Raw genomic sequence first — 24,096 nt, forward strand, 5'->3', positions numbered from 1 at the left:
ATAAACGTAGTGCTGAAAATATACACGTTGGCTGCTGTTTTTTTTTCTTTTCTTTTTTTCTGTTTTTCTCTCCGTCCCAATTTTTGTCGTTGTGCCAATTCCCCCCCTCCCCTACCTGGTTGTTGTTTGCATGTTCTCCTACGAGTCGGTACAAGGGCGCCCGAGTCGATTGCACGCTTCTTCCGATACGTGCGGCGACGGCCAGTGACGTCTTTTCACTTGGCAGCGAGGACTCTCATTTGGTGAAGTGTAACGCGTGGGAGGGCACGCTATCTCCACCAAGTCCTGCCCCCGCTGAGCAAGCACCGAGACCTGACCTGTAGGCGTCGCTGTCCACAACGCCAGATTCCCACCCACCAGCTTCCCACCCCCTAATACTGCCAATTGTATTAGTATGAACGACCAGCCAAGCTGGTAGCAACGCCGAGAGCTGGGCTCGAACCCAGCATCTCCTGCGTTGGTGACGAACGCAATCTCCGCTACGCCACCTGACCGCCATTTGACTGCTGTTTTGACAGGGTTAGGGTCTTTACTCTTGGCTACATTTGATTTGAAATAAAAGCATAAATTCTGTAGAGATGGATTTATGGCGTGATATCAATCTTGTACCGGTACCGGACCGCTCGGGCTTAAGAGGTTAAGCATCGGGCAGCCCGACTGCGGACCGGCACGTCACGGCACTTTGCCCTCGTTTGTCGGCTCCGGGCTGCATTTTCGCAGATCAACCAATACATTGTTGGAAAGTTGAATTTGTCGCCTTTCGATCGTCACCCCACTCAACCTATTGCATGCTTTGGTTCTCGAGTTACAAGACGAAACATCCGGCGAGCGTCATTTGACAAGCCGTTCGGACGAGTGACCACATCCAGTTGTGAGCGGTCCTGAACTGACTAGTCACCGCTGATAGCAAAAACTATTGACCACCATTGTAGCCAAAGAGCGTCTGCTCCGAAAGCGATCCGAGACGGCCGCTGAGGGTGGGGGAAGGTGACACAAGAAGACGAAGAAGTTCATTGTTTTGGCGAGAGCATCGAAATGAATGGCAGAGGATGGCCATTGTGGATAATCATGCCAAATTTATACCGGTACACACATTCATTTTCCGTGGCATTTTTTATAAACTTTGGACCTGTACTACATAAGACTTCAGGCTATGGAACCATTATGTTTTCCAGCTCCTATCTCTCAGCTGGAACTTAAAAACAGGCATCTAGCAACCAGTAAAAAGAAATGTGAGTACACAAAACCTTTGCTTCAGTGTGTTCAAACCTCTGTTACTCTATTTCATTAGCACTCAAAGTGATTTATCTTTATTGTGTAAGGGACTTCATAATGTTACCTTTCAAAAGAGACCAGACTCAATGTGTCATGTCACTAATAGGCTGAACCTCTCATGGTCCAGTATGGGGTAACTTGACACCTTTAGCTTAGATGCGGCTAAAGGTGGGAATAAATACATATTCATACAAATTGTTGTGAAGGATCAGATTAAACCGAATATATATATTTATTTATGGATATATATTTAATAGTATTTGTATATCGTTTGATATCCCCTGTATATTCCTTGTACAATATGCACTGAATATCCCTTTAGTCTACTAACAGCCCATAATAGTTTCATTCTACCATTGGACGAGAACCTGGCGCCAGCAGCCATGCCCCTTGGTTCAAGTTCAATCGTGCCGACAAACATGTCGTGGCAAGCCCGGTTCCGCGTAGGAATACGTCTGGCGAAATACGAATGGTACTATTTGTTCACAGCGCATATATATATGGCGCAAGTAAAGTAGAACTTTCTTTTAGTCCATTAGTCTTTACCCTCCAACCTAGTAACAGACGCGAAGCCTCACCCACGACGCACGTGTGGTGCAGTAAGGCCTACTTGGCCTCAGAATAGGCATTGAGACATCGTGTGGATTAATAGTTGAATTGTCATAGTTTGGCACTATACCGTCGAGTGGGACGTATTTCTATTAAGTTAATAATAGTCTATTATGTATGGTGCATCGTTCGGTTGGAGTTATAAAGTGAGCAGTACCCCCATCGTTCCTGACGTTATCTGGAGTCTTAACCAGGCTGGGCAGACCACGTGTGGTGCTTGCATCCGAGGAGCTCCGGGCCAGGACGAGTGGACCTGTACATTGGATTACTTTACCCGGACGACGGCGAGCCTTCCACGGCTTGGATTATCTACATGCTTTGGGTGCTTTGATTATTCCATGGATAACGGCCAACACTACTGAGTGTTGGAACTACCCCCCCGAGAGGAGTCCAGGTGAGACGGCGCTCTACCCCGAGTGAGGTCGCCTCACGTCTCTTCGTTGTGGACCGGCAGCTACCGTCCACCAGAGGGCCCAGCTGTATTCATCTGCGGACCGAGGTTCTGTGGGCACCGTGTTCAGCACTCTGAATTCTCCCAAGAAATCGTCGGCCAGATGGGATACCGCCAGCGGCTCTCCTAACCCCCCCCTACTGTCTTACAACCAGCGGGACCCCCCCCCCCCTTAGTGTATCCAGCTATAATCATTTAAGTACCATTGCTATAGTTCCCTAAAGAACCAGGTTGTATACTTACTCCCTGCGTAACCAGAGATTGGACATTCAATGTTGATTTACCTACGAATACTCATTTGCCTTACAAGTGCATTTCAAATCATAAATGTCATTAAGTGAACGTTGTATATACCCTTTGCTATATAAAATATTCGATTTATACATTTGTGTGGACTTCGTTTCATCAGGTGGGAAAGTGTTCATCATATCTATATCATGTACTGGATGGCCAGAAGTTAAAGTACAAGCGGTAGTGGTTTAATAATACCATACTTATCAATACAGTCAGGGAATTGTACCCCTCAGTTACAATTGGTCCTTCGAGCCGGATGGTAACTAGTGTAATATTAATATAGTGTTATTAATATTGAAATGGCCTATGATGAACACTCCACGAAACGGTCCTCCTAACGTAGAACGCCCGCAGCGCAGACGACAGCCACCTCAGTACTTAGAGGATTACGCCGTCAGTCAACTACCTAGCCTTCTACAAACGGTAAACGCGGTAAAAGTAGAAAGTAAAATTATGTCTGACCTTAACGACCAGGTTTCCCCGACCACAGAGGCCCTAGTGGGTTATAATGTAACTGACCAAGCTCACGGTGGGGACCAGGAGGGAGCTGACATGCCTTTACCCCCCGCCAATACCGAAGAAGTAGTCCCCGACCAGCCCCGGGAGGAAGACAACCCTACAGAGAGAGAACTCTGCACGGAAGAAGAGGAGGAGAGCGCAGAGGAAATAGAGCTCCAGGACTCCCCAACGAGCGGCTCACCCAGGAGCGGCTCACCTCTACAACCGTCTTCCCCCAGCGAAGCGGAGAGGATGCTACAACAGGCGTTCCTCGTCAGCCTGACAGCCTCTACCGAACGCGATCGACTTCAGGGTGAACGCGATCGACTTCAGGGTGAACGCGATCGACTCCAAGCACAGACGCTTAGCGAGCGCGAACAACTCCAAGCGCAACAACGGAGCGAAGAAGAGCGCATACGCCTGGAGATGAGACGCCTTCAGACGGAAGGGAATATGGCAAGAGACCGAGCAGACACCCAGCGTGCCGCTGCCGGTGCCCAAAGAGAAGCAGAGCGCGCCGCCGCCGAAGCCCAGCGCGCCGCTGACGGTGCCCAAAGAGAAGCAGAGCGCGCCGCCGCCGAAGCCCAGCGCGCCGCTGACGGTGCCCAAAGAGAGGCAGAGCGCGACCTCGATCTCATCCAGCGCGAAACCGAGCGCAACAGACTACAGGGCGAGCGCGACAGACTACAAGCCGAGCGTGACAAGTTACGGGCGCGGCTAATGAAGCGGCTGAGCCTCAGGGCAACACCCTCTCCCTCCGCCAGGGGTTCAAGGAACTCGTCGAGACAACAGTCAAGGGCAGCGTCTCCTAACCGAGCAAGCGACCCTGAACTTGACCAACAGACCAAGCCTATACCCCCCGCAGACCCCCTTCCCAGACCGGTCCAAGCGAGACCCAGCTACAAGGAAGGAGCGGCACACACTGCGGAGAAGCTAAATAAACGACTACAGGATCTAGAGGACCTGATAGAAGAAGAAGAGGGAGAGGAGGAGAACCAAGCCCGACGACAGCACAGTACTCCACCGGACCAGGAGGTCCAGTACAGCCCAGGCTATACCCCCGCGGCGCTGCGCTACAGACCCCCGACTCTATTCACGGGTGAGCATGACGCACGACCAGCCCCGAGGAATAGCACCTGGACCAGCGGGCCATGGTACCCTGCCGGTACCAGCCCACAGAGAGGCGCAAGAGGAGACTCGCCTAGGAGGCCTCTCCCCCAACGCTCGCCGATGTATCAGCCATCCACGGCGTCATACATTGCCACACCGCCCACCAGACGGAGTGTGTACAGAACACTTGCCAGACAATATGACCCGTTGGGATGTATTCTACCTTACACCACCAGGGCAAAGATGATTGTACGAGCACTATGGGACAAGGACCAGGGCTGGGACGACCCAATACCCGCACACCTTGCCTCCACATGGAGAGAGTGGGAGACGGAGCTCCGCTCACTCCCAGGCGTCAATATACGCCGCAGCTACTTCCCACCCACAGTGAGGCCAGAGACATGCAAGATGGATCTACACGTCTTCAGTGACGCCTCCGAAGTAGCCTATGGATCGGTGGCCTACTTGCGTGCCCAAGAGAAGGGAGGAGAGATACACACTGCTTTCATCCTGGCTCGCTCAAGAATAGCCCCACGAAAGCAACAATCTATCCCGCGTCTAGAGCTCTGCGCAGCCCTAGCAGGAGCGCATCTAGCCACGTTAATCCAACGTGAACTCACCATTCCGGTGCACAGAACAATCTTGTGGTCAGATTCCACGACAGTACTCACATGGATCAAGTCTGATTCATGCAGATACAAGGTCTTCGTGGGAGTCAGAGTCACAGAGATTCAAGAGTTAACAGAAGCAGCGAGCTGGCGGTATGTGGACACCAAACACAACCCAGCTGACGTCATCACCCGGGGAATGCCCCTGGATGACCTCACCCGTCGCAACATCTACAGTGACGGACCAGAATTCCTCAAGCTCCCGGAAGAAGAGTGGCCTACGCCCACCCCACGGGAAGCAAGTAAAGAGGAGGCTGAGAACAAGAAACCTATGTTCTGTGGACTGAGCACAGTCGCCTCCACAGACCCCAACATAGATGACTGCATTACCCTACAGAGTGCGCAGCTAAAGACATTCCTGTGGCACCACCCAGAGATTCAGTCCACCACTGACATTTCAGCAGCTGACTACGAAGAAGCAGAACTTCTTCTACTACAACGAGCCCAGAGAGACTCGTTCCCTGATGAGCTAGACTGTCTACAGGGAGGAAAGCCCGTCCCATCAGACAGCAGACTGCTCCACCTGGCACCCAAGAGTGACGCCCATAATCTCATCAGAGTGGGTGGTCGTCTGCGGAGAGCCCCCGATCTACCGGATGACGTTAAGTACCCGATAGTCTTGAACAGCCGACACAAGGTCACAGAGCTGATCATAAAGAAATACGACGAGGATGTACACCACGCAGGAGCAGAGAGAGTCTTCGCGGAGATCAGACGTCGCTATTGGATACTTCAAGGAAGAGAAGCGGTGCAACGCTTCCAGCGAACCTGTCTAGACTGCCGAAAGTGGCGCGCACAGCCCAGCATACCCCGGATGGCTGACATACCTCCCTGTCGCCTCCGACTCGGCGACAAGCCATTCCACTCCACAGGCATGGACTGTTTTGGCCCGTTGTATATAAAGAGAGGAAGAGGAACCGAGAAGCGGTGGGGTATTGTATTCAAATGCATGACCACCAGAGCGATACATATCGAACTCCTTCCGACCATGAGCACAGACTCATTCCTTATGGCCTTCCGAAGATTCACATCACGGAAAGGAAAACCGTCTACATTGTTGTCTGATCACGGGACAAACTTCAAAGGCGGAGAAAGAGAGCTGAGAGAGAGCTTCCAAGCTATGGGCCCAGAACTTAAGACCCACCTCGCTCCATCCCAGATTGACTTCCAGTTTAATCCCCCGAACGCACCCCACTTCGGTGGAACCTGGGAACGAGAAGTACGTTCTATAAAGACAGCCCTGTACGCCGTGCTTGGGGCCCAGACTGTGGCGGAAGAAGTCCTCACGGAGATCGAGGGAGTATTGAACTCCAAGCCCCTCGGCTACGTCTCCAGTGATGTAGCAGATGTCGACCCAGTCACCCCCAACACACTCTTAATGGAGCGGCTGGACCCCGCGCTACCCCAGACAATGTACAGGCCTGAAGAAGTGAACGGCCGAAGAATGTGGAGGTACAGTCAAGTGCTAGCTGACAAGTTTTGGAACAGCTTCCTACTCCACTACCTACCGTCTCTACAGACCCGCCAGAAGTGGGTAAAAGAGAGAGACAATTTGACAGAAGGAACAGTCGTCATGATTATCGACCAGTCACTACCCAGAGCTATGTGGCCGGCTGGCCGCGTAAGCAAAGTGATCACCGGTGCCGATGGCAAGGTCCGAGCAGCTGAAGTGCTCGTCCAAGGGCGAACTTACACACGACCCGTGGCGAGGCTAATAGAACTGCCCAGACTCCCAGACACTATCGATGACGACCATGACCCCATGACTTTGTGAGTTGACTGACCCTTACAGCGGACCTTGAGTGGTAGACAGTGCGGTTAATCTGTCTCTGCTTAGCTAATTAGGTGGGACTAATTAGGGGGCGGCTGTTGTGAAGGATCAGATTAAACCGAATATATATATTTATTTATGGATATATATTTAATAGTATTTGTATATCGTTTGATATCCCCTGTATATTCCTTGTACAATATGCACTGAATATCCCTTTAGTCTACTAACAGCCCATAATAGTTTCATTCTACCATTGGACGAGAACCTGGCGCCAGCAGCCATGCCCCTTGGTTCAAGTTCAATCGTGCCGACAAACATGTCGTGGCAAGCCCGGTTCCGCGTAGGAATACGTCTGGCGAAATACGAATGGTACTATTTGTTCACAGCGCATATATATATGGCGCAAGTAAAGTAGAACTTTCTTTTAGTCCATTAGTCCTTTACCCTCCAACCTAGTAACAGACGCGAAGCCTCACCCACAACGCACGTGTGGTGCAGTAAGGCCTACTTGGCCTCAGAATAGGCATTGAGACATCGTGTGGATTAATAGTTGAATTGTCATAGTTTGGCACTATACCGTCGAGTGGGACGTATTTCTATTAAGTTAATAATAGTCTATTATGTATGGTGCATCGTTCGGTTAGAGTTATAAAGTGAGCAGTACCCCCATCGTTCCTGACGTTATCTGGAGTCTTAACCAGGCTGGGCAGACCACGTGTGGTGCTTGCATCCGAGGAGCTCCGGGCCAGGACGAGTGGACCTGTACATTGGATTACTTTACCCGGACGACGGCGAGCCTTCCACGGCTTGGATTATCTACATGCTTTGGGTGCTTTGATTATTCCATGGATAACGGCCAACACTGCTGAGTGTTGGAACTACCCCCCCGAGAGGAGTCCAGGTGAGACGGCGCTCTACCCCGAGTGAGGTCGCCTCACGTCTCTTCGTTGTGGACCGGCAGCTACCGTCCACCAGAGGGCCCAGCTGTATTCATCTGCGGACCGAGGTTCTGTGGGCACCGTGTTCAGCACTCTGAATTCTCCCAAGAAATCGTCGGCCAGATGGGATACCGCCAGCGGCTCTCCTAACCCCCCCCTACTGTCTTACAACCAGCGGGACCCCCCCCCCTTAGTGTATCCAGCTATAATCATTTAAGTACCATTGCTATAGTTCCCTAAAGAACCAGGTTGTATACTTACTCCCTGCGTAACCAGAGATTGGACATTCAATGTTGATTTACCTACGAATACTCATTTGCCTTACAAGTGCATTTCAAATCATAAATGTCATTAAGTGAACGTTGTATATACCCTTTGCTATATAAAATATTCGATTTATACATTTGTGTGGACTTCGTTTCATCAGGTGGGAAAGTGTTCATCATATCTATATCATGTACTGGATGGCCAGAAGTTAAAGTACAAGCGGTAGTGGTTTAATAATACCATACTTATCAATACAGTCAGGGAATTGTACCCCTCAGTTACACAAATTGTTATTCAATATAAGAATACAGCGATCTTTAAAAAATGGGGGAGGCGGTTTAAAAGCTGTGTTCCAAAGATTCCACCTGACAGAGTAAGCAGGTTTAGCTCAGCCACCATGACGGTCACATTGTTTAACCTGGACGGCCTGTGTTGTTTATCAAACACACCCTATCTGCTGATCTGACGGCTCTGTCTCTCTCTCATGTCACATGACCACGCTGTCAGATGCCACACTGTCATGTGACAACAGCCATCTCCCTTACATCTAGTCAGTGTAGTGATATGTATATATTTACATGTACAATCTGCTGTATATCGAGAATGACTTTGTATATACATGCATACTCTACCGGTACACACATTACAAAAATGGGAGTATGTAACGGTTTGAAGAATGATCAGCTGTTTTAGTTTACCGTTTTAGTTTATTGTAAATTCTGAATGATTTGGGACGCGTCAATACTTTTACCAACGGATTTCCAGTTCCGCGTGTGCGTTCTGCGATCTGATTGGCCACTGACGTTTCTGGTCGTGTGACATGTGCGGCCAATCGTGTGACGCCTGTTTCTTTCACCGGTTAAGCTTAGGCACTCTTTCGAAGTTGTTTAAGGTTAGAGTTTGTCTTAGAGCAGGGCGATAGAACACCAGCCCTGATTCCAAACTCTAACCTTAACCAACTTCGAAAGAGTCGCCTAAGCTTAACCAGTGATAAACTAGGCATTAGGTAGTTTGCATGCCGTTCGAGGCAGAAATGGGCAAAGACACAGGCGTCACATGATTGCGCGCACATGTCACATGACCAGAAACGTCAGTGGCCAATCAGATCGCACCAGAAACGTCAGTGGCCAATCAGATCGCAGAACGCAAACGCGGAACTGGAAATCCGTTGGTTAAAAAATTTACGCATTTGGGACAACCAGCGATTGTAAATAGGTATTTTATTTTGAAATCGTCACTTCAGGAGGAAGTGACATATTTGCTTTTCTCTCGCGCGACGACGTATGGTATCTGGCTTTACGCGCTGCTTATACTTCAGTACATCTGAGGATGATAAGAAGGCAGCCATCAGTGGTACCTTGATGTTATATTTCTGGTCTAAGCCGATAATGTTGTAAATAAGGTTCCAAGTAATGAACCAGGTTGTACAGTGGTTTGATGTTGATGATGTGCAGTTGTGTATTTGTTTATAAGAGATTTGGCCGTTTTTGCAAACTTTTATGTGAGCACGTTGGGCTAGCTAACATTCGTGGGGGGAGGGGTTTTACACCTGGCTCCTGCTGAGAAGTGCGTGTTCTAACTGGAGTTTTCCCTACCCAGAGATGTGTGTATTACCGACACCATTGAGTGCTTCATGCTGACGGCATTGTATGTTTCTTTTACTTGACAGTAAAGAAAAGAGTACTACGCCCATCCCGTCTCCCGTGTCCATTATTCACGCAGGGCAGAAACACAGTGGTCACAAGTACACAAAACGTTTACTTCAGTGTGTTCAAACCTCTGTTACTCTATTTCATTAGCACTCAAAGTGATTTTTCTTTATTGTGTAAGAAACTTCAGAATGTTATACCTTTCAAAAGATACCAGACTTATGCATGTGCTATAAGTAGTATGACGTATAATAAATCGCAAATTACTTTGGGTATGCAATCGTCAAAAAAGAAAGAAAAATAGCCCCATTTTTGCCCGAAGCTTAAGAGTTAACATGGCCTTTGACCTCTAGCTTCCGATATTTAATGTTGTGTGTCTGTCTACCATGTTTGTCTCTTGTCTCTTATTGCCCTATGTAAGCAACCTTGGTCTCATAAAAGGCGCTATACAATTAAGTTATTATTATTATTAAATTATCTGTGAACATCTCTACCTTTCCTGAGCCTTCCTTGTCTGCATGGTGTGATTCTCCCTCCAGAATGGCATGCAACAGAATGCAGGTCCTGTGGAAGAGAGAGAGAGAGAGAGAGAGAGAGAGAGAGAGAGAGAGAGAGAGAGAGAGAGAGAGAGAGAGAGAGAGAGAGAGAGAGAGAGAGAGAGAGAGAGAGAGAGAGAGAAAGAGAGAGAGAGAGAGAAAGAGAGAGAGAGAGAGAGAGAGAGAGAGAGAGAGAGAGAGAGAGAGAGAGAGAGAGAGACAAAGACAAAGCTGAGGCAGACAATCATCTCCTGCTGTATCATGGGATAGACAGATGGGGTAAACAGAGATATGCTATGCATCATGGGAAAATGTTCATTTATCCCTGAATGTACATGATGTGAGCCAGTTCTTTGAACCTGACCCCGTGGCAACACCAGATACCAGGGCGGAACGGATCACGGTTTTGAGTCATGGATCGGATCATTTTTCAGATCAGTAAAAATGTTTAAGTTCAATGTAGGTTCTAGCGGAAAGCATAAGGAACACATACTTGTCTATTATCATCATCTATTGGATGATCTATCTACTGCTCCACACAGAAAAGAAAGAAAACATTCTGATAAAAGCCATGACTGTGGAAGAGGGTTGAGGGAAGGAGAAATGTTCTGCAGTTATAAAGAAATTGGTTTTTAATGTACAGTAGGACTTGTTTTCCTAATCAAAGAGGAAAGAGTCTTGAAGTTTTCAATCAGCTTCTCCGGGAATTCAACATGATACCGAGGATGTTTTTCTCCTGTGGTCTGTTCCAAAGTTTAGGGAAGTGGAGCAAACATATGTTCTCCATCACTTCAGTCATACATTTATTTAAAAAAATCTGCATCAGAGAATGGCTTCTTGTGTTTAGCCAACACCCATGCCACTCTGAGTGAGGACTTGGTTGCCTTTTCTCGTTGTGACATAAATGTAACAAGAATTCTGCTTGCAGCCTTTTATGACGATTTCATCCCATTTATTTTTGTGGTTCTTAGCACTGAATTTTGAAGAAAGGTTGCATCAAAATAACTGTAATTTGTTTCATAGTGGCGTTTCAAATGGCCACTCTTCACAAGAGCTACCGTTTCTTGGCATATTATAGGCACATTGGTTTGGTGCTCGTTGGAGGGAGGATGAACGCATATTTTTCAGTCCATTCATCTTTGAATTGCAGATAGTGAAGACTATCTGACTCTTAATTATAAACAGTGCATGAACTCTGGTGCAGTGTGTTACTACGGTTTGGACCATGTTTACCATTATCACTATTACAATTGTCTGATTGAATCCTGCCACTCACTACCGTTGTCACTAGTATCACTATCATCATTATTACTCTGCACTTTGTTTTATGTTCTACTATTTCACTACCTATTTTACCTGTACCCCCCCATGCTGCTATGATACTTGAATTTCCCAAAGCAGATTGATAAAGGAACACTCTCTCTCTCTCTCTCTCTCTCTCTCTCTCTCTCTCTCTCTCTCTCTCTCTCTCTCTCTCTCTCTCTCTCTCTCTCTCTCTCTCTCTCTCTCTCTCTCTCTCTCTCTCTCTCTCCCTCTCTCTCCACACACACACACACACACACACACACACACACACACACACACACACACACACACACACACACACACACACACACACACACACACACACACACACACACACACACACACACACACACACACACACACACACACACACACACACGGGCCAGCTTGCTGTCAGCAGCAAGATCCAGCTGAAAGATTCAAGACTGTCAACAGTATAGTATGTTTCCCTCCACTCAGCAGTACAGTTAGCCGGGCTCCCAGGGCAAGAGACTTAACCTCTTTAGCCCGAGCGGTCCGTCGGTGGACCGCAAATGACATTGCGCCATAAATCCATCTCTACAGACGTATGAATTAATGTTGCATTTCTTTTACAAATATAGCCAAGAGTAAAGACCCTAACCATGTCAAAACAGCAGTTATAGTGTATATCTTCAGCAATACGTTTGCTTACCAATAGGTTAAAGTGTTATTAGTGAAATATTAGTTTTGGAAATGTATTCAGAAACTAGGAAATATCAACGGAAGGTAACACGTGCTGCCATTTTGTTTGTAGTCATATGAGGAGAGGAGACCCAGAGCTTTTGAATGGCGTTGGAATTTCGAAAAACGACACTACCCAGCTCAAGCCAGCTCCTGTCAATCATATGACTTGTGGATTTCCTTTTTCCTTTTTAATTTTTTTAATTTTTCGGGATTATCTACCACAAACCTGAACGTTATTGGCATAAATTAGAACGCAGTTAGTTTATCTACCTTTCTGTGAACGTTTATAAAAAATCGGCATTGCAATCTGATGAAAAATGGCGGAGCAATTTCCATTATAAGAAAGTAAAAATTTCATTCACGGTTTGTGGATCACGCCTGGTGATACTAAATCCAGATTGAACTCTGCCATTGGGAAAGAGGAGATTTGGCCCGATCCATAGATGTGCGACTTGGCTATAATAAGGTAATTTATAGGCCTGATATTCTATATTATATAATAATATTTCAAATTGCATGTGTCTGGATGGCAGAATTCAGCACTGTACAGTAGCTACAAAAAAATCATCTCCCCTTTATTAATTTGCTTAGATTTTTTGTACACGTGATCGCAAGTTTTTCATGTCTGGTCATTTTTAGCAAGGTGTTATTCACCGTCAAAGATGAATATTTTTTTTTGTATAATTGATATTCTCCTTTGGTTCATTACTATTTACTCAAGCCTAGTAACAGACACAATATCTCTGACACTGGGAATACATTCCCTGAGACCCATAGATGTCCCTAGATACCAAGAACATGCAAATGGACCTTGTAGAAGTGGAGCAATCTCCCATTTACTTAGGTATGTATTTTTAGGCGGATTTTCAGAAAATAATGGCTAGGTTAAAAAAGAGGTTAAAAAAGAATAAGCATTAGAAATATAGCAGAAACACAATAAAATGTATATGGTAGAGAAAGAATACAATTAGCATTAGAAATATACTAGAAACATAGTAAGTAAATGATTATAAGGGTTATTTCTGGTTGTGAGACAGACATTCTGCTCTCCTATGTCTCTTAGACACCATGTTTACTGTTCACCTATTAGCCTCAACTAGTCAGATGCTCAGTCTGCTGGGAGCTAAGATAACTAGCTCTGTGGCTTACAGGAGATACAGAGACGGAGTCTGCATGAAAACATGAGACACAAGAGAAAAACACATTAACACACACAGACGCACACTTATATTTACCTTTTTGCCCACGTTCCAAATCAGTATTCCAACAAGGGCTCCTTGTAACAAACAATATACAGTCTACTAGAATATCTAACTCTCTCTCCTCTCTTTCTTTCCTATCTCTTCTCTGTTCTTTCACTCTCTTTCTCACACCTTCACTCTCTCCGACTTTCTTCTACACTACAGTATGTCTCTCTTTACCCCCCCCCTCTCTCTCTCTCTCTCTCTCTCTCTCTCTCTCTCTCTCTCTCTCTCTCTCTCTCTCTCTCTCTCTCTCTCTCTCTCTCTCCCTCTCTCTCTGTGAGTGTGTGTGTGTTTGCGTGTGTGTGTGTGCGTGTGTGTGTGTGTGTGTGTGTGTGTGTGTGTGTGTGTGTGTGTGTGTGTGTGTGTGTGTGTGTGTGTGTGTGTGTGTGTGTGTGTGTGTGTGTGTGTGTGTGTGTGTGTCTGTAGATAGATTGACGTCCCACAATATACTGTTTGTTTGTCTGTCTGTCTGCCTGCATGGCTGTCTGTCTATCAGTAAACCATGTGAGTCAGTCAGTAAAAAGAAAGAAAGAAAGAAAGAAAGAAAGAAAGAAAGAAAGAAAGAAAGAAAGAAAGAAAGAAAGAAAGAAAGAAAGAAAGAAAGAAAGAAAGAAAGAAAGAAAGAAAGAAAGAAAGAAAGAAAGAAAGAAAGAAAGAAAGAAAGAAAGAAAGAAAGAAAGAAAGAAAGAAAGAAAGAAAGAAAGAAAGAAAGAAAGAAAGAAAGAAAGAAAGAAAGAAAGAAAGAAAGAAAGAAAGAAAGAAAGAAAGAAAGAAAGAGAGAGGCAGGGAGATACTAGGATCTGCCTCCTTTATTCTCGTTTACTGCAAGTGTTTTCCTTCCAAGGCTCTCAGACAGGCCTGGTTCTATAGCACTGGTTTCTACTGTATATGACTGATTTCTACTGTATATGACTGGTTTCTACTATATATCATTGGTTTCTACTGTATATGACTGGTTTCTACTGTATATGACTGGTTTCTACTATATATCATTGGTTTCTACTGTATATCACTGGTTCCTGGTCCCCTCCCCCCTTCCCACCCACGACAACAAAGCCCCCCCAACCGGCAACCCCACGGACAAATCGCCTGATAAATTAGCCAACCTAGCCAGGCTGGCTATGTTTACCAGCCCAGGAGAACAAAGGGTTGCCGCCAGAAAATACAGGACAAAGGACCCCCCCTCCCCACACACCAACACACAGACCTCACGGAGACAACAACAAAGCCCCCCCCTCCCTCCCCCACAGCAGCACCAGAAGACAATTACCTGGAACTTGAAGACATCAATAACACAGCTAATAAAAACGGACTACACATCTTTCACCTTAATGTAAACAGCATTAAGCATAAGCTGGACGAAATAAGAAACCTGTTTATGAGCGGTAAGGTAGACTTAATATGCTTTACTGAAACTAAACTTGATCCATCTGTAACAGACCCTGAAATAGAAATAGAGAACTATACTATAGTCCGTAATGACAGAAACCAGTATGGAGGTGGTGTTTGTATGTACATACATAAGGACACCAAATTCATTACCCGTACTGACCTTCATCATGAGACAATTGAAACCGTATGGGTGGAAATTTTATTTGAAAGGGCAAAATCTGTTCTAGTCGGCACAATATACAGACCGCCAGATCAAACTGGCTTTTATGATACTCTGGATGTGTGCTTAGCTGGAGCTGAGGATGCGGAAAAAATTCTTATTGGGGATTGGAACACGGATATGCAACAAAAAGATGCACCCGTCTTCAAATCCTTCAATAGGTTTTGTGATCTGCACGGCCTCAGCCAACTAATCACCCAACCCACAAGGATATGTGAATCAACTCAGACTACCATTGACCTCATACTGACCTCTGACAAGTCCAAGATCTCCAATAAAGGGGTTATAGCATGCGGGTTAAGTGATCATTATATGATATTCTGTACCCGCAAAAAGCTAAAACTAAAGGCTGGCTGTCACAAAACAGTCACATCTAGAGACCTCAAAACCTACTCTAGCGAGGCCTTTAACCTTGAACTGGAGGGTCTGGACTGGTCAGATGAACTCAATGGTACACTGGTTGAAGAAACTTGGCTTGGCTTCAAAACCAAATTTTCATCAATACTAAACAACATGGCCCCCCTAAGAACCACCAGGGTAAAAAATCGCGCTGAGCCATGGATGCACACTGAAATACTGACCGCTATGAAAGCCAGAGACAAAAAATGCTCTGTGTAACTGAGGGGTACAATTCCCTGACTGTATTACTAGATATGATACTTACTACCACTACCTTTGTACTTAATATTCGGCCACCCAGTACACGGCATAAATATATTATCATAAACACTCTCACGTAGATGAAACGGATCCAACACAAATGTACGAAGTCGAAGTATGCGTTTATTACTACACAGCAATGGTGTGTAGAGCAAGCACTTAATCACTTAATTACATTTATGAATTGAAATAGTATGCACTTTTATGGCAAAGAGTATTCGTCGGTATATCAATAGAGAATGTCCAATCTCTGATGACGCAGGTGGTAAATATACGACCTGGAATAGTTAAGGAATAACAGCAATGATACTTTAATGATTATATACTAGATACACTAAGGGGGGGTTAATCCGGTCGCTTGTAAGCCGACAGGAGTAGGAGGGGGGGGGGGGTAGAATCCGGCTGCCTCGTCCGGCCAAGGGTATCCCAGGTGAACCCACTGTAGTGCCGTTCAATGCGCCGGCGATCCTTGGACCACAGATGAAAGCAGGTGGACTCTTTGTGGGCCGGCTCTCTCCGGTCCACGGGGGAGAGACGTGAAGTGACCTCGTCTTGCAGAGCGTCTCCTCACCTTGCATCCTCTCCAGGGGGGGGGGTTCCAACACACGGCAGTGTCGGGGGTCTTTATCCATGGAATAATCAAAGTATACAAAGCATAATCCGTGCCTGGGAAGGCGGGCTGTCGTCGGTAGAATAATCCGGTATACAGGTCCACTCGCTCGTCGGCTCTGGGGCTCCTCGGGTGCAGCTTCACATGGGGTCAACCACCCTGGGTAAGCAGCCAGTTCTCTGCCCGAAACGATGGGGTACTGACTACGGTAGTATTCTCACCGCACGAAGCACTATATATTAACAGACTATTATTAGCTTAATAGACTACGTCCAACTCGACGATATAGTGCCAAATATGACTATTCAAATATTAATATACACGATGTCTCAATACCGATGGTAGGCGAACTTGGCCTTACTCCCACACGTGGCGTCGCGGGGAGGCTTTACGTCTGTGACTCTATTGGAGGGTAAGAAACTGGACTGAAAAGAAAGTCCTACTTTAGTAGCGCAGTATATATACGCACTATGAACAAATAGTCCCATTAGTGGTGCGGTAGCCAGATTCCTACGCGGAACTAGGACTTGTTCGTACATGTGGAGCGGTACGTTTGAACTGGGTCTGAGGGGTATGGCAGCCTGGCACCAAGGTCTCGACCAATAGTAGAATGGAGACTATTATGGGATGTTCAGTAGGCTAGAATGGATATTCAATGCATATTGTACAAGGAATATACAAGGGATATCAGGGAATATTAGAGAATATACAAATACAATTAAATATATATATATAAATAAATATATATATTCGGTTTAATCTGGCCCTTCACAACAGCCACCCCCTGATTAGGTCCCAGACCTAATCAGTTAAACAGAGACAGATTAATCGCGTTGTCTATTTACACATAAGGGTTTGCTGTAGGGGTCAGTCAACTTCACAAAGTCATAGGGTTGTAGGGTCATGGTCATCATCGATTGTGTCTGGGAGTCGAGGCAGTTCTATGAGCCTCGCCACGGGACGGGTGTAAGTGCGACCCTGGACGAGCACTTCAGCTGCTCGGACCTTGCCGTCGGCACCGGTGATCACTTTGCTTATGCGGCCGGCCGGCCACATAGCTCTGGGCAGTGATTGATCAATAATCATGACGACTGTTCCTTCTGTCAAATTGTCTCTCTCCTTTACCCACTTCTGGCGGGTCTGTAGAGACGGTAGGTAGTGCAGTAGGAAACTGTTCCAAAACTTGTCGGCTAATACTTGGCTGTACCTCCACATTCATCGGCCGTTCGCTTCTTCAGGCCGGTACATTGTCTGGGGTAATGCAGGATCTAGCCGCCCCATCAGGAGTGTGTTGGGGGTAACTGGGTCGATATCCGCCACATCACTGGAGACATATCCGAGGGGCTTCGAGTTAAGTACTCCCTCAACCTCCGTGAGGGCTGTCATTAGGACTTCTTCCGCCACAGTCTGGGCCCCAAGTACTGCGTACAGGGCTGTCTTTATGGAGCGCACTTCTCGTTCCCAAGTGCCACCGAAGTGGGGTGCGTTTGGGGGGTTGAATTGGAAATCAACCTGTGCTGGAGCGAGGTGGGTCTTAAGTTCTGGGCCCATAGCTTGGAAGCTCTCTCTCAGCTCTCTTTCGCCGCCTTTGAAGTTTGTCCCATGATCGGACAATAGGGTAGACGGTCTTCCTTTCCGTGATGTGAATCTTCGGAAGGCCATAAGGAATGAGTCTGTGCTCATGGTCGGGAGAAGCTCGATGTGTATCGCTCTGGTGGTCATGCATTTGAATACAATACCCCACCGCTTCTCGGTTCCTCTTCCTTTCTTTATGTGCAGCGGGCCAAAGCAGTCCATACCCGTTGAGTGGAATGGCTTGTCACCGATTCGGAGGCGACATGGAGGAAGGTCAGCCATCCTTGGTATGCTGGGCTGCGCGCGCCACTTGCGGCAGTCTAGACATGTTCGCTGGAAGCGTCGTACCGCCTCTCTTCCTTGTAGGATCCAGTAACGACGTCTGATTTCCGCGAAGACTCTTTCTGCTCCTGCGTGATGTACATCCTCATCGTATTTCTTTATAATCAGCTCTGTGACCTTGTGTCGGCTGTTCAATACGATCGGGTATTTAATGTCATCCGGTAGATTGGGGGCTCTGCGTAGGCGACCACCCACTCTGATGAGGGTATGAGCGTCGCTCTCAGGGGCCAGGTGAATTAATCTGCTGTCGGATGGGACGGGCTTTCCTCCCTGTAGACAGGCCAATTCATCGGGGAACGAGTCTCTCTGGGCTCGCTGCAGTAGAAGCAATTCTGCTTCCTCGTAGTTAGCTGCTGACATATCAGCGGGGGACTTGCACTCCGGGTGGTACCGCAGGAATGTTCTTTGTTGTGCACTCTCTATGGACGTGCAATCGTCTATGTTAGGGTCGGTGGAGGCTACGGTGCTCAATCCACAGAACACAGACTTCTTATTTTCCACCTCCTCTGGACTTGCTTCCCTCGGGATAGGCATGGGCCACTGTCCTTCCGGGAGTCTTAGGAATGCGGGGCCGTCACTGTAGACATTGCGACGGGTGAGGTCATCCAGGGGCATCCCCCGGGTGATGACGTCAGCTGGGTTCTGTTTTGTATCAACGTAGCGCCACTCTGTTTTTCCGGTTAACTCTTCGGTTAAGTCTTGAATCTCGGTGACTCTGACTCCCACGAAGACTTTGTACTTGCATGAGTCCGATTTGATCCAGGCGAGTACCGTCGTGGAATCTGACCACAGGATTGTTCTAGACACCGGTATGGTGAGCTCACGTTGGATGAGCGTGGCTAGGTGCGCTCCGGCTAGGGCTGCGCAGAGCTCTAGACGTGGGATAGATTGTTGCTTGCGTGGGGCTATTCTCGAGCGGGCGAGGACAAATGCTGTGTAGATCTCTCCCCCCTGGTCTTGGGCCCGCAAGTAGGCTACTGATCCGTATGCGACCTCTGAGGCGTCACTGAAGACGTGTAAGTCCATTTTACATGTCTCTGGCCTCACCGTGGGTGGGAAGTAGCTTCGGCGCATACTAACGCCTGGGAGTGAGTGGAGCTCCATCTCCCACTCTCTCCAGGTGGATGCAAGGTGTGCGGGAATGGGGTCGTCCCAGCCCTGGTCCTTGTCCCACAATGCTCGTACAATCATTTTTGCCCTGGTGGTGTACGGTAGAATACATCCTAGCGGGTCATATTGTCGGGCGAGTGTTGTGTACACACTCCGTCTGGTGGTCGGCGCCGCCGCCGGCCTTCCCTGCTCCGTAGTCAGGGGCTTGTGTCTGTAGTGAAGCGAATCTGTTTTGAATCGCCACACCAATCCCAGGGTCATCTCCTGGGCTTCTCCCGGGATTGTAGCCATCCAGGTCTCGCTGCTGGCTGCCTTGTCCTCGGAGGAGAGGCTGCGCAGTACTTGCGGATCGCTGCTGGCCCACTGCCTGAGATCAAAGCCGCCTTTGATCAATGAGGCGCGGAGTTTAATCAGGAGAGCCTCGGCTTCTTCTTGGGTTGAAAGGCTTTGTAGACAGTTGTCTACGTAGAAGCTGTTCTTTACGCTGTGTCGGACCTCTTCGTCCGCTGCTGGGTCCTCTGCTACATGTTTCTGTAGTGCAAATGTAGCACAGCAGGGGCTGCACGTCGTTCCGAAGGGGAGGACTTCCCATTGGTAGATGGCTGGGTGCTCATCTCCTGGCTTCTCTCTCCATAGGAACCATAACAGGGGCTTGTCCGCCTCTACTAATCTCACCTGCAGGAACATTCCTTTAATGTCCCCGCTGATGGCCACCTTTTCCTGGCGGAAGCGGAGTAGAACGCCGAGTAGGGAGGGGCCGAGTGTGGGACCGGGCAGTAACTCTTTATTCAGATTTTGGGATCCGATCTGGTAGCTGCAGTTAAATACTATGCGGTCTTTACCGTTGTGATGGACCTTGTGGTGGGGCACGTACCACGATTCAGTGGTCTGGTCAGCCTCTTTAATGTCCATCTTTGTGACGTGTCCCGCTGTGATGAGCTTCTCAATCTCAGCGCGGTATACACTCTCTTGGGCGGGGTTCTTGGCTAAGCGCCGCTCCGTGTTCAGCAGGTACCGTTCTGTGGCGTCTGTCTTGGCGTGGAAAGTAGGCATTCCTTCTCGCCGCAGGAGTGGCGTGGCGTATCTCAACACGCCGTTGACCGGGACTCTCTTGGTCCCTGTCTCGAGGAGGTGAATGGCGTAAATGTCATCTTTAGAGCAAATGTCTTTCTTTCCGTTCTTAAAGGGCATTTGTTCCAAGGTCCATAGCCGCTCTACGTGTTGCAGGAGTGCGGTTTCTCCCTCTGTGACTCGGGAGTGGAGACATCTAGTGGCTGTACTTCGGTTGAGAGATTTGGCGAGCGGGCCTTGGAGAGTCCATCCCAAACGGGTCTCGACTGCTGCAGGACAGCCTCGGGGTCCGGTATGAACCCGGTCTATCGGGACAATGAGGTCTGCATGGTCGGAGCCTATCAACAGGGTCGGCATAGCATTGTCTATGAGCGGGATCGGTAACTTGCGCAGATGTGCATATTTCTCCATCAGCTTGGCGACGGGGTATGTGTACCGCGACAGTCCTATTTCTTGGCTGGTGAAAGCGTCTGCAATCTGGTACCGTCGCTCAGGCTGGCCGCTTGCTGCGATAGAGAATGAGACATTCTCGCCCTTTATCGTCTTCAAATCTCGTCTTATTGTCCGAATTGTCATTTGGGTTTCGCTTCCCCGCAGCCCTAGCTGGGCCGCAGCGGAGGCGAGCAGCAGGGTCTTCTCTGACCCGTCATCGAGGACGGCGTAAGTGTCCAGGACTTTATTCTGGTAGCTTAGTGTCACACGCACTACTTTTAGGAGTACTCGGGCTCCACTGCTGCTGGCGGGATCGATGTACATGACGCTCGCTTTGCGGCTGGATGGTGCAGGTGAAGGGCGCCGTCTGTTACTGTCGTGAAGTATGTCCAGATGGGCTCCATCGCACTTGGTGCACCTTTTCTTTAAGCGGCATTCGGCTGCCATGTGTGAGCGCGCACAGCGAAAACAGCGCTTGTTGGACTTTATCCATTGACCTGCTTCCTCCGCGTTCAGCTTGGGGAAGGAGTCACATTGCGCTAGCCAGTGTTCTTTCTCACAGTAGGGGCACACTATCTTCCACTTCTCCGTTCTGGAGGGGGTACTGTGGCTCCTGCTGCTCGGTACTGACTCCGATTGGTGCATCACAGTCACCGATCTTCTTCCATCATTTAGTCGTCTGGTTCCTTCTCTGGAGCCAGGGGTGCTCCGTCCGAATGTATCTAGCCGTAGGCTGCTGACTTCTCTTGCCAGGAAGTCTGCTAGATCGAGGAGGTTCGGTTCGGGGCCATTCGGGTCTCTGTGGTCCCTCTGCCGCCTAAAGCGCTCCTGACAAGCGGGCGGCAGCTTCTCCAGGATCCTTTCCACATTTGAGTTGGCGTAAAGTTCATGCCTCCCCTTCTCTCTTTGCGCTCCCAACATCCCTACCAGGGACTGCACTCTGATGGACAGGTCGTCCAGTGCTCGATTGTCTATTGCTGGGGGTAAGCGGTCGATGTGTCGGATCTCCTGGATCACGTAATCCCATATGCGCCCATACCTCTGGTCCAATGCTACCAGCGCTGCTGTGTATGGGGTGGTGGAAGTCGCGTAGGCGAGCGCTATATTATGTGCGCGGGGTACCTTTAAGTGCTTCAGTAGGATGGCGTATTTGTGGCGTTCATCCAATACATCCACCAACATGGTCTCCAGACACATGCGGAGTTCTGTATACTGGGCCCGGTTCTCTTGGGTGAAGTCGGGTACCATAGGCGTGCCAATGTATGACGCTGACTGTGGATACATCGGTGAGCGTTGGGGGAGAGGCCTCCTAGGCGAGTCTCCTCCCGCTCCTTGGTATGGGCTGGTACCGGCAGTGTACCATGGCCCGCTTGTCCAGGTGCTGTTCCTCGGTGCGGGCCGTGCGTCGTGCTCACCCGTGTATAGAGTCGGGGGTCTGTAGCGCAGCTCCGCGGGAGTATAGCCTGGGCTGTACCGGACCTCCTGGTCCGGTAGAGTATTGTGCTGTCTTCGGGCGTGGTTCTCCTCCTCTTCCTCTTCGTCTTCAGTTAGGTCATCCAGTGTTTGTAGTCTCTGGTTTAGCCTCTCCACAGGATATGCTGCTCCTTCCCGGTTGCTAGGTCTCGCTTGGACCGGTGGGGGGAGGTGGTCTGTGGGGGGTATAGACCTCGTCTGTTGGTCAAGTTCAGGGTTGTTTACTCGGCTAGGGGATGCCGCCCTGGAGGTGTGTCTAGACGAGTTCCTGGAGCCTCTGGCGGAGGGAGAGGGTGTTGTCCGTCTGATCAGCTGTTCTATTAGTTGCGACTGCTGTCTGTCGCGCGCTGCGTCCCGTTGAGCACCGGCTCGTTCTCGGGCCACATTCTCTTCCATCTGAATGCGTCTTATTTCTAGACGTATCTGCTCGTGTTCGCTTCGCTGCTGGATCTGCAGTCGGTCGCGTTCAGCAGCGGCGTTCAGGCTGATGAGGAAGGCCTGCTGTAGGGTCCTCTCTGCCTCGCTGGGAGAAGGCGGTTGTATAGGGGAGCCTTCCCTCGGGGTACTCCTTGCGGAGCCTTGGAGCTCTATCTCCACGGTGCTCTCCCCGTCTTCTTCCGTGCCGAGTTCTCTCTCGGTAGCGTTGTATTCCTCCCGGGACTCATCGGGGACTACTTCTTCAGTACTGGCGGGGTGTGAAGTCATGTCTGGTTCCCACTGGTCCCCACCGTGAACTTGGTCAGTTACATTAGAGCCCGTAGGGGCCTCTATGGTCGGGGTAGTCTGGGCGTTGGGGTTAGACATACTTTTACTTTCTAGTTTTACCGCGTTTACTGTTAGTAGAAGACTAGGTTGTTGACTGACAGCGTAAGCCTCTAAGTACTGAGGGAGCCGTCGTTCGCGCTGCGGGCGTTGGTTAGGAGGATCGTTTCGTGGAGTGTTCATCATAGGCCATTTCAATATTAATAACACTATATTAATATTACACTAATTACCATCCGGCTCGAAGGACCAATTGTAACTGAGGGGTACAATTCCCTGACTGTATTACTAGATATGATACTTACTACCACTACCTTTGTACTTAATATTCGGCCACCCAGTACACGGCATAAATATATTATCATAAACACTCTCACGTAGATGAAACGGATCCAACACAAATGTACGAAGTCGAAGTATGCGTTTATTACTACACAGCAATGGTGTGTAGAGCAAGCACTTAATCACTTAATTACATTTATGAATTGAAATAGTATGCACTTTTATGGCAAAGAGTATTCGTCGGTATATCAATAGAGAATGTCCAATCTCTGATGACGCAGGTGGTAAATATACGACCTGGAATAGTTAAGGAATAACAGCAATGATACTTTAATGATTATATACTAGATACACTAAGGGGGGGTTAATCCGGTCGCTTGTAAGCCGACAGGAGTAGGAGGGGGGGGGGGGGTAGAATCCGGCTGCCTCGTCCGGCCAAGGGTATCCCAGGTGAACCCACTGTAGTGCCGTTCAATGCGCCGGCGATCCTTGGACCACAGATGAAAGCAGGTGGACTCTTTGTGGGCCGGCTCTCTCCGGTCCACGGGGGAGAGACGTGAAGTGACCTCGTCTTGCAGAGCGTCTCCTCACCTTGCGTCCTCTCCAGGGGGGGGGGTTCCAACACACGGCAGTGTCGGGGGTCTTTATCCATGGAATAATCAAAGTATACAAAGCATAATCCGTGCCTGGGAAGGCGGGCTGTCGTCGGTAGAATAATCCGGTATACAGGTCCACTCGCTCGTCGGCTCTGGGGCTCCTCGGGTGCAGCTTCACATGGGGTCAACCACCCTGGGTAAGTAGCCAGTTCTCTGCCCGAAACGATGGGGTACTGACTACGGTAGTA

At 48.5% G+C, this 24,096-nt stretch overlaps 1 protein-coding gene across 1 annotated transcript in view; it reads right to left on the bottom strand.

Moving 5' to 3' along the window:
* The window catches only part of LOC311237959 (5'-AMP-activated protein kinase subunit gamma-2-like), a gene marked incomplete at both ends in the record, with an annotated part of 81,784 nt that overhangs the window by 41,251 nt on the left and 16,437 nt on the right, over positions 1–24,096 (bottom strand). The window contains 2 exons of the mRNA XM_084325933.1: positions 10,028–10,097; positions 13,229–13,248. Coding sequence (XP_084182059.1) covers positions 10,028–10,097; positions 13,229–13,248 — 90 coding nt within the window. The remainder of the gene's footprint in view (positions 1–10,027; positions 10,098–13,228; positions 13,249–24,096) is intronic.

Source organism: Notolepis coatsorum (assembly GCF_963971535.1).
Source record: "Notolepis coatsorum genome assembly, chromosome: 12".
NCBI classification, from domain to species: domain Eukaryota; kingdom Metazoa; phylum Chordata; class Actinopteri; order Aulopiformes; family Paralepididae; genus Notolepis; species Notolepis coatsorum.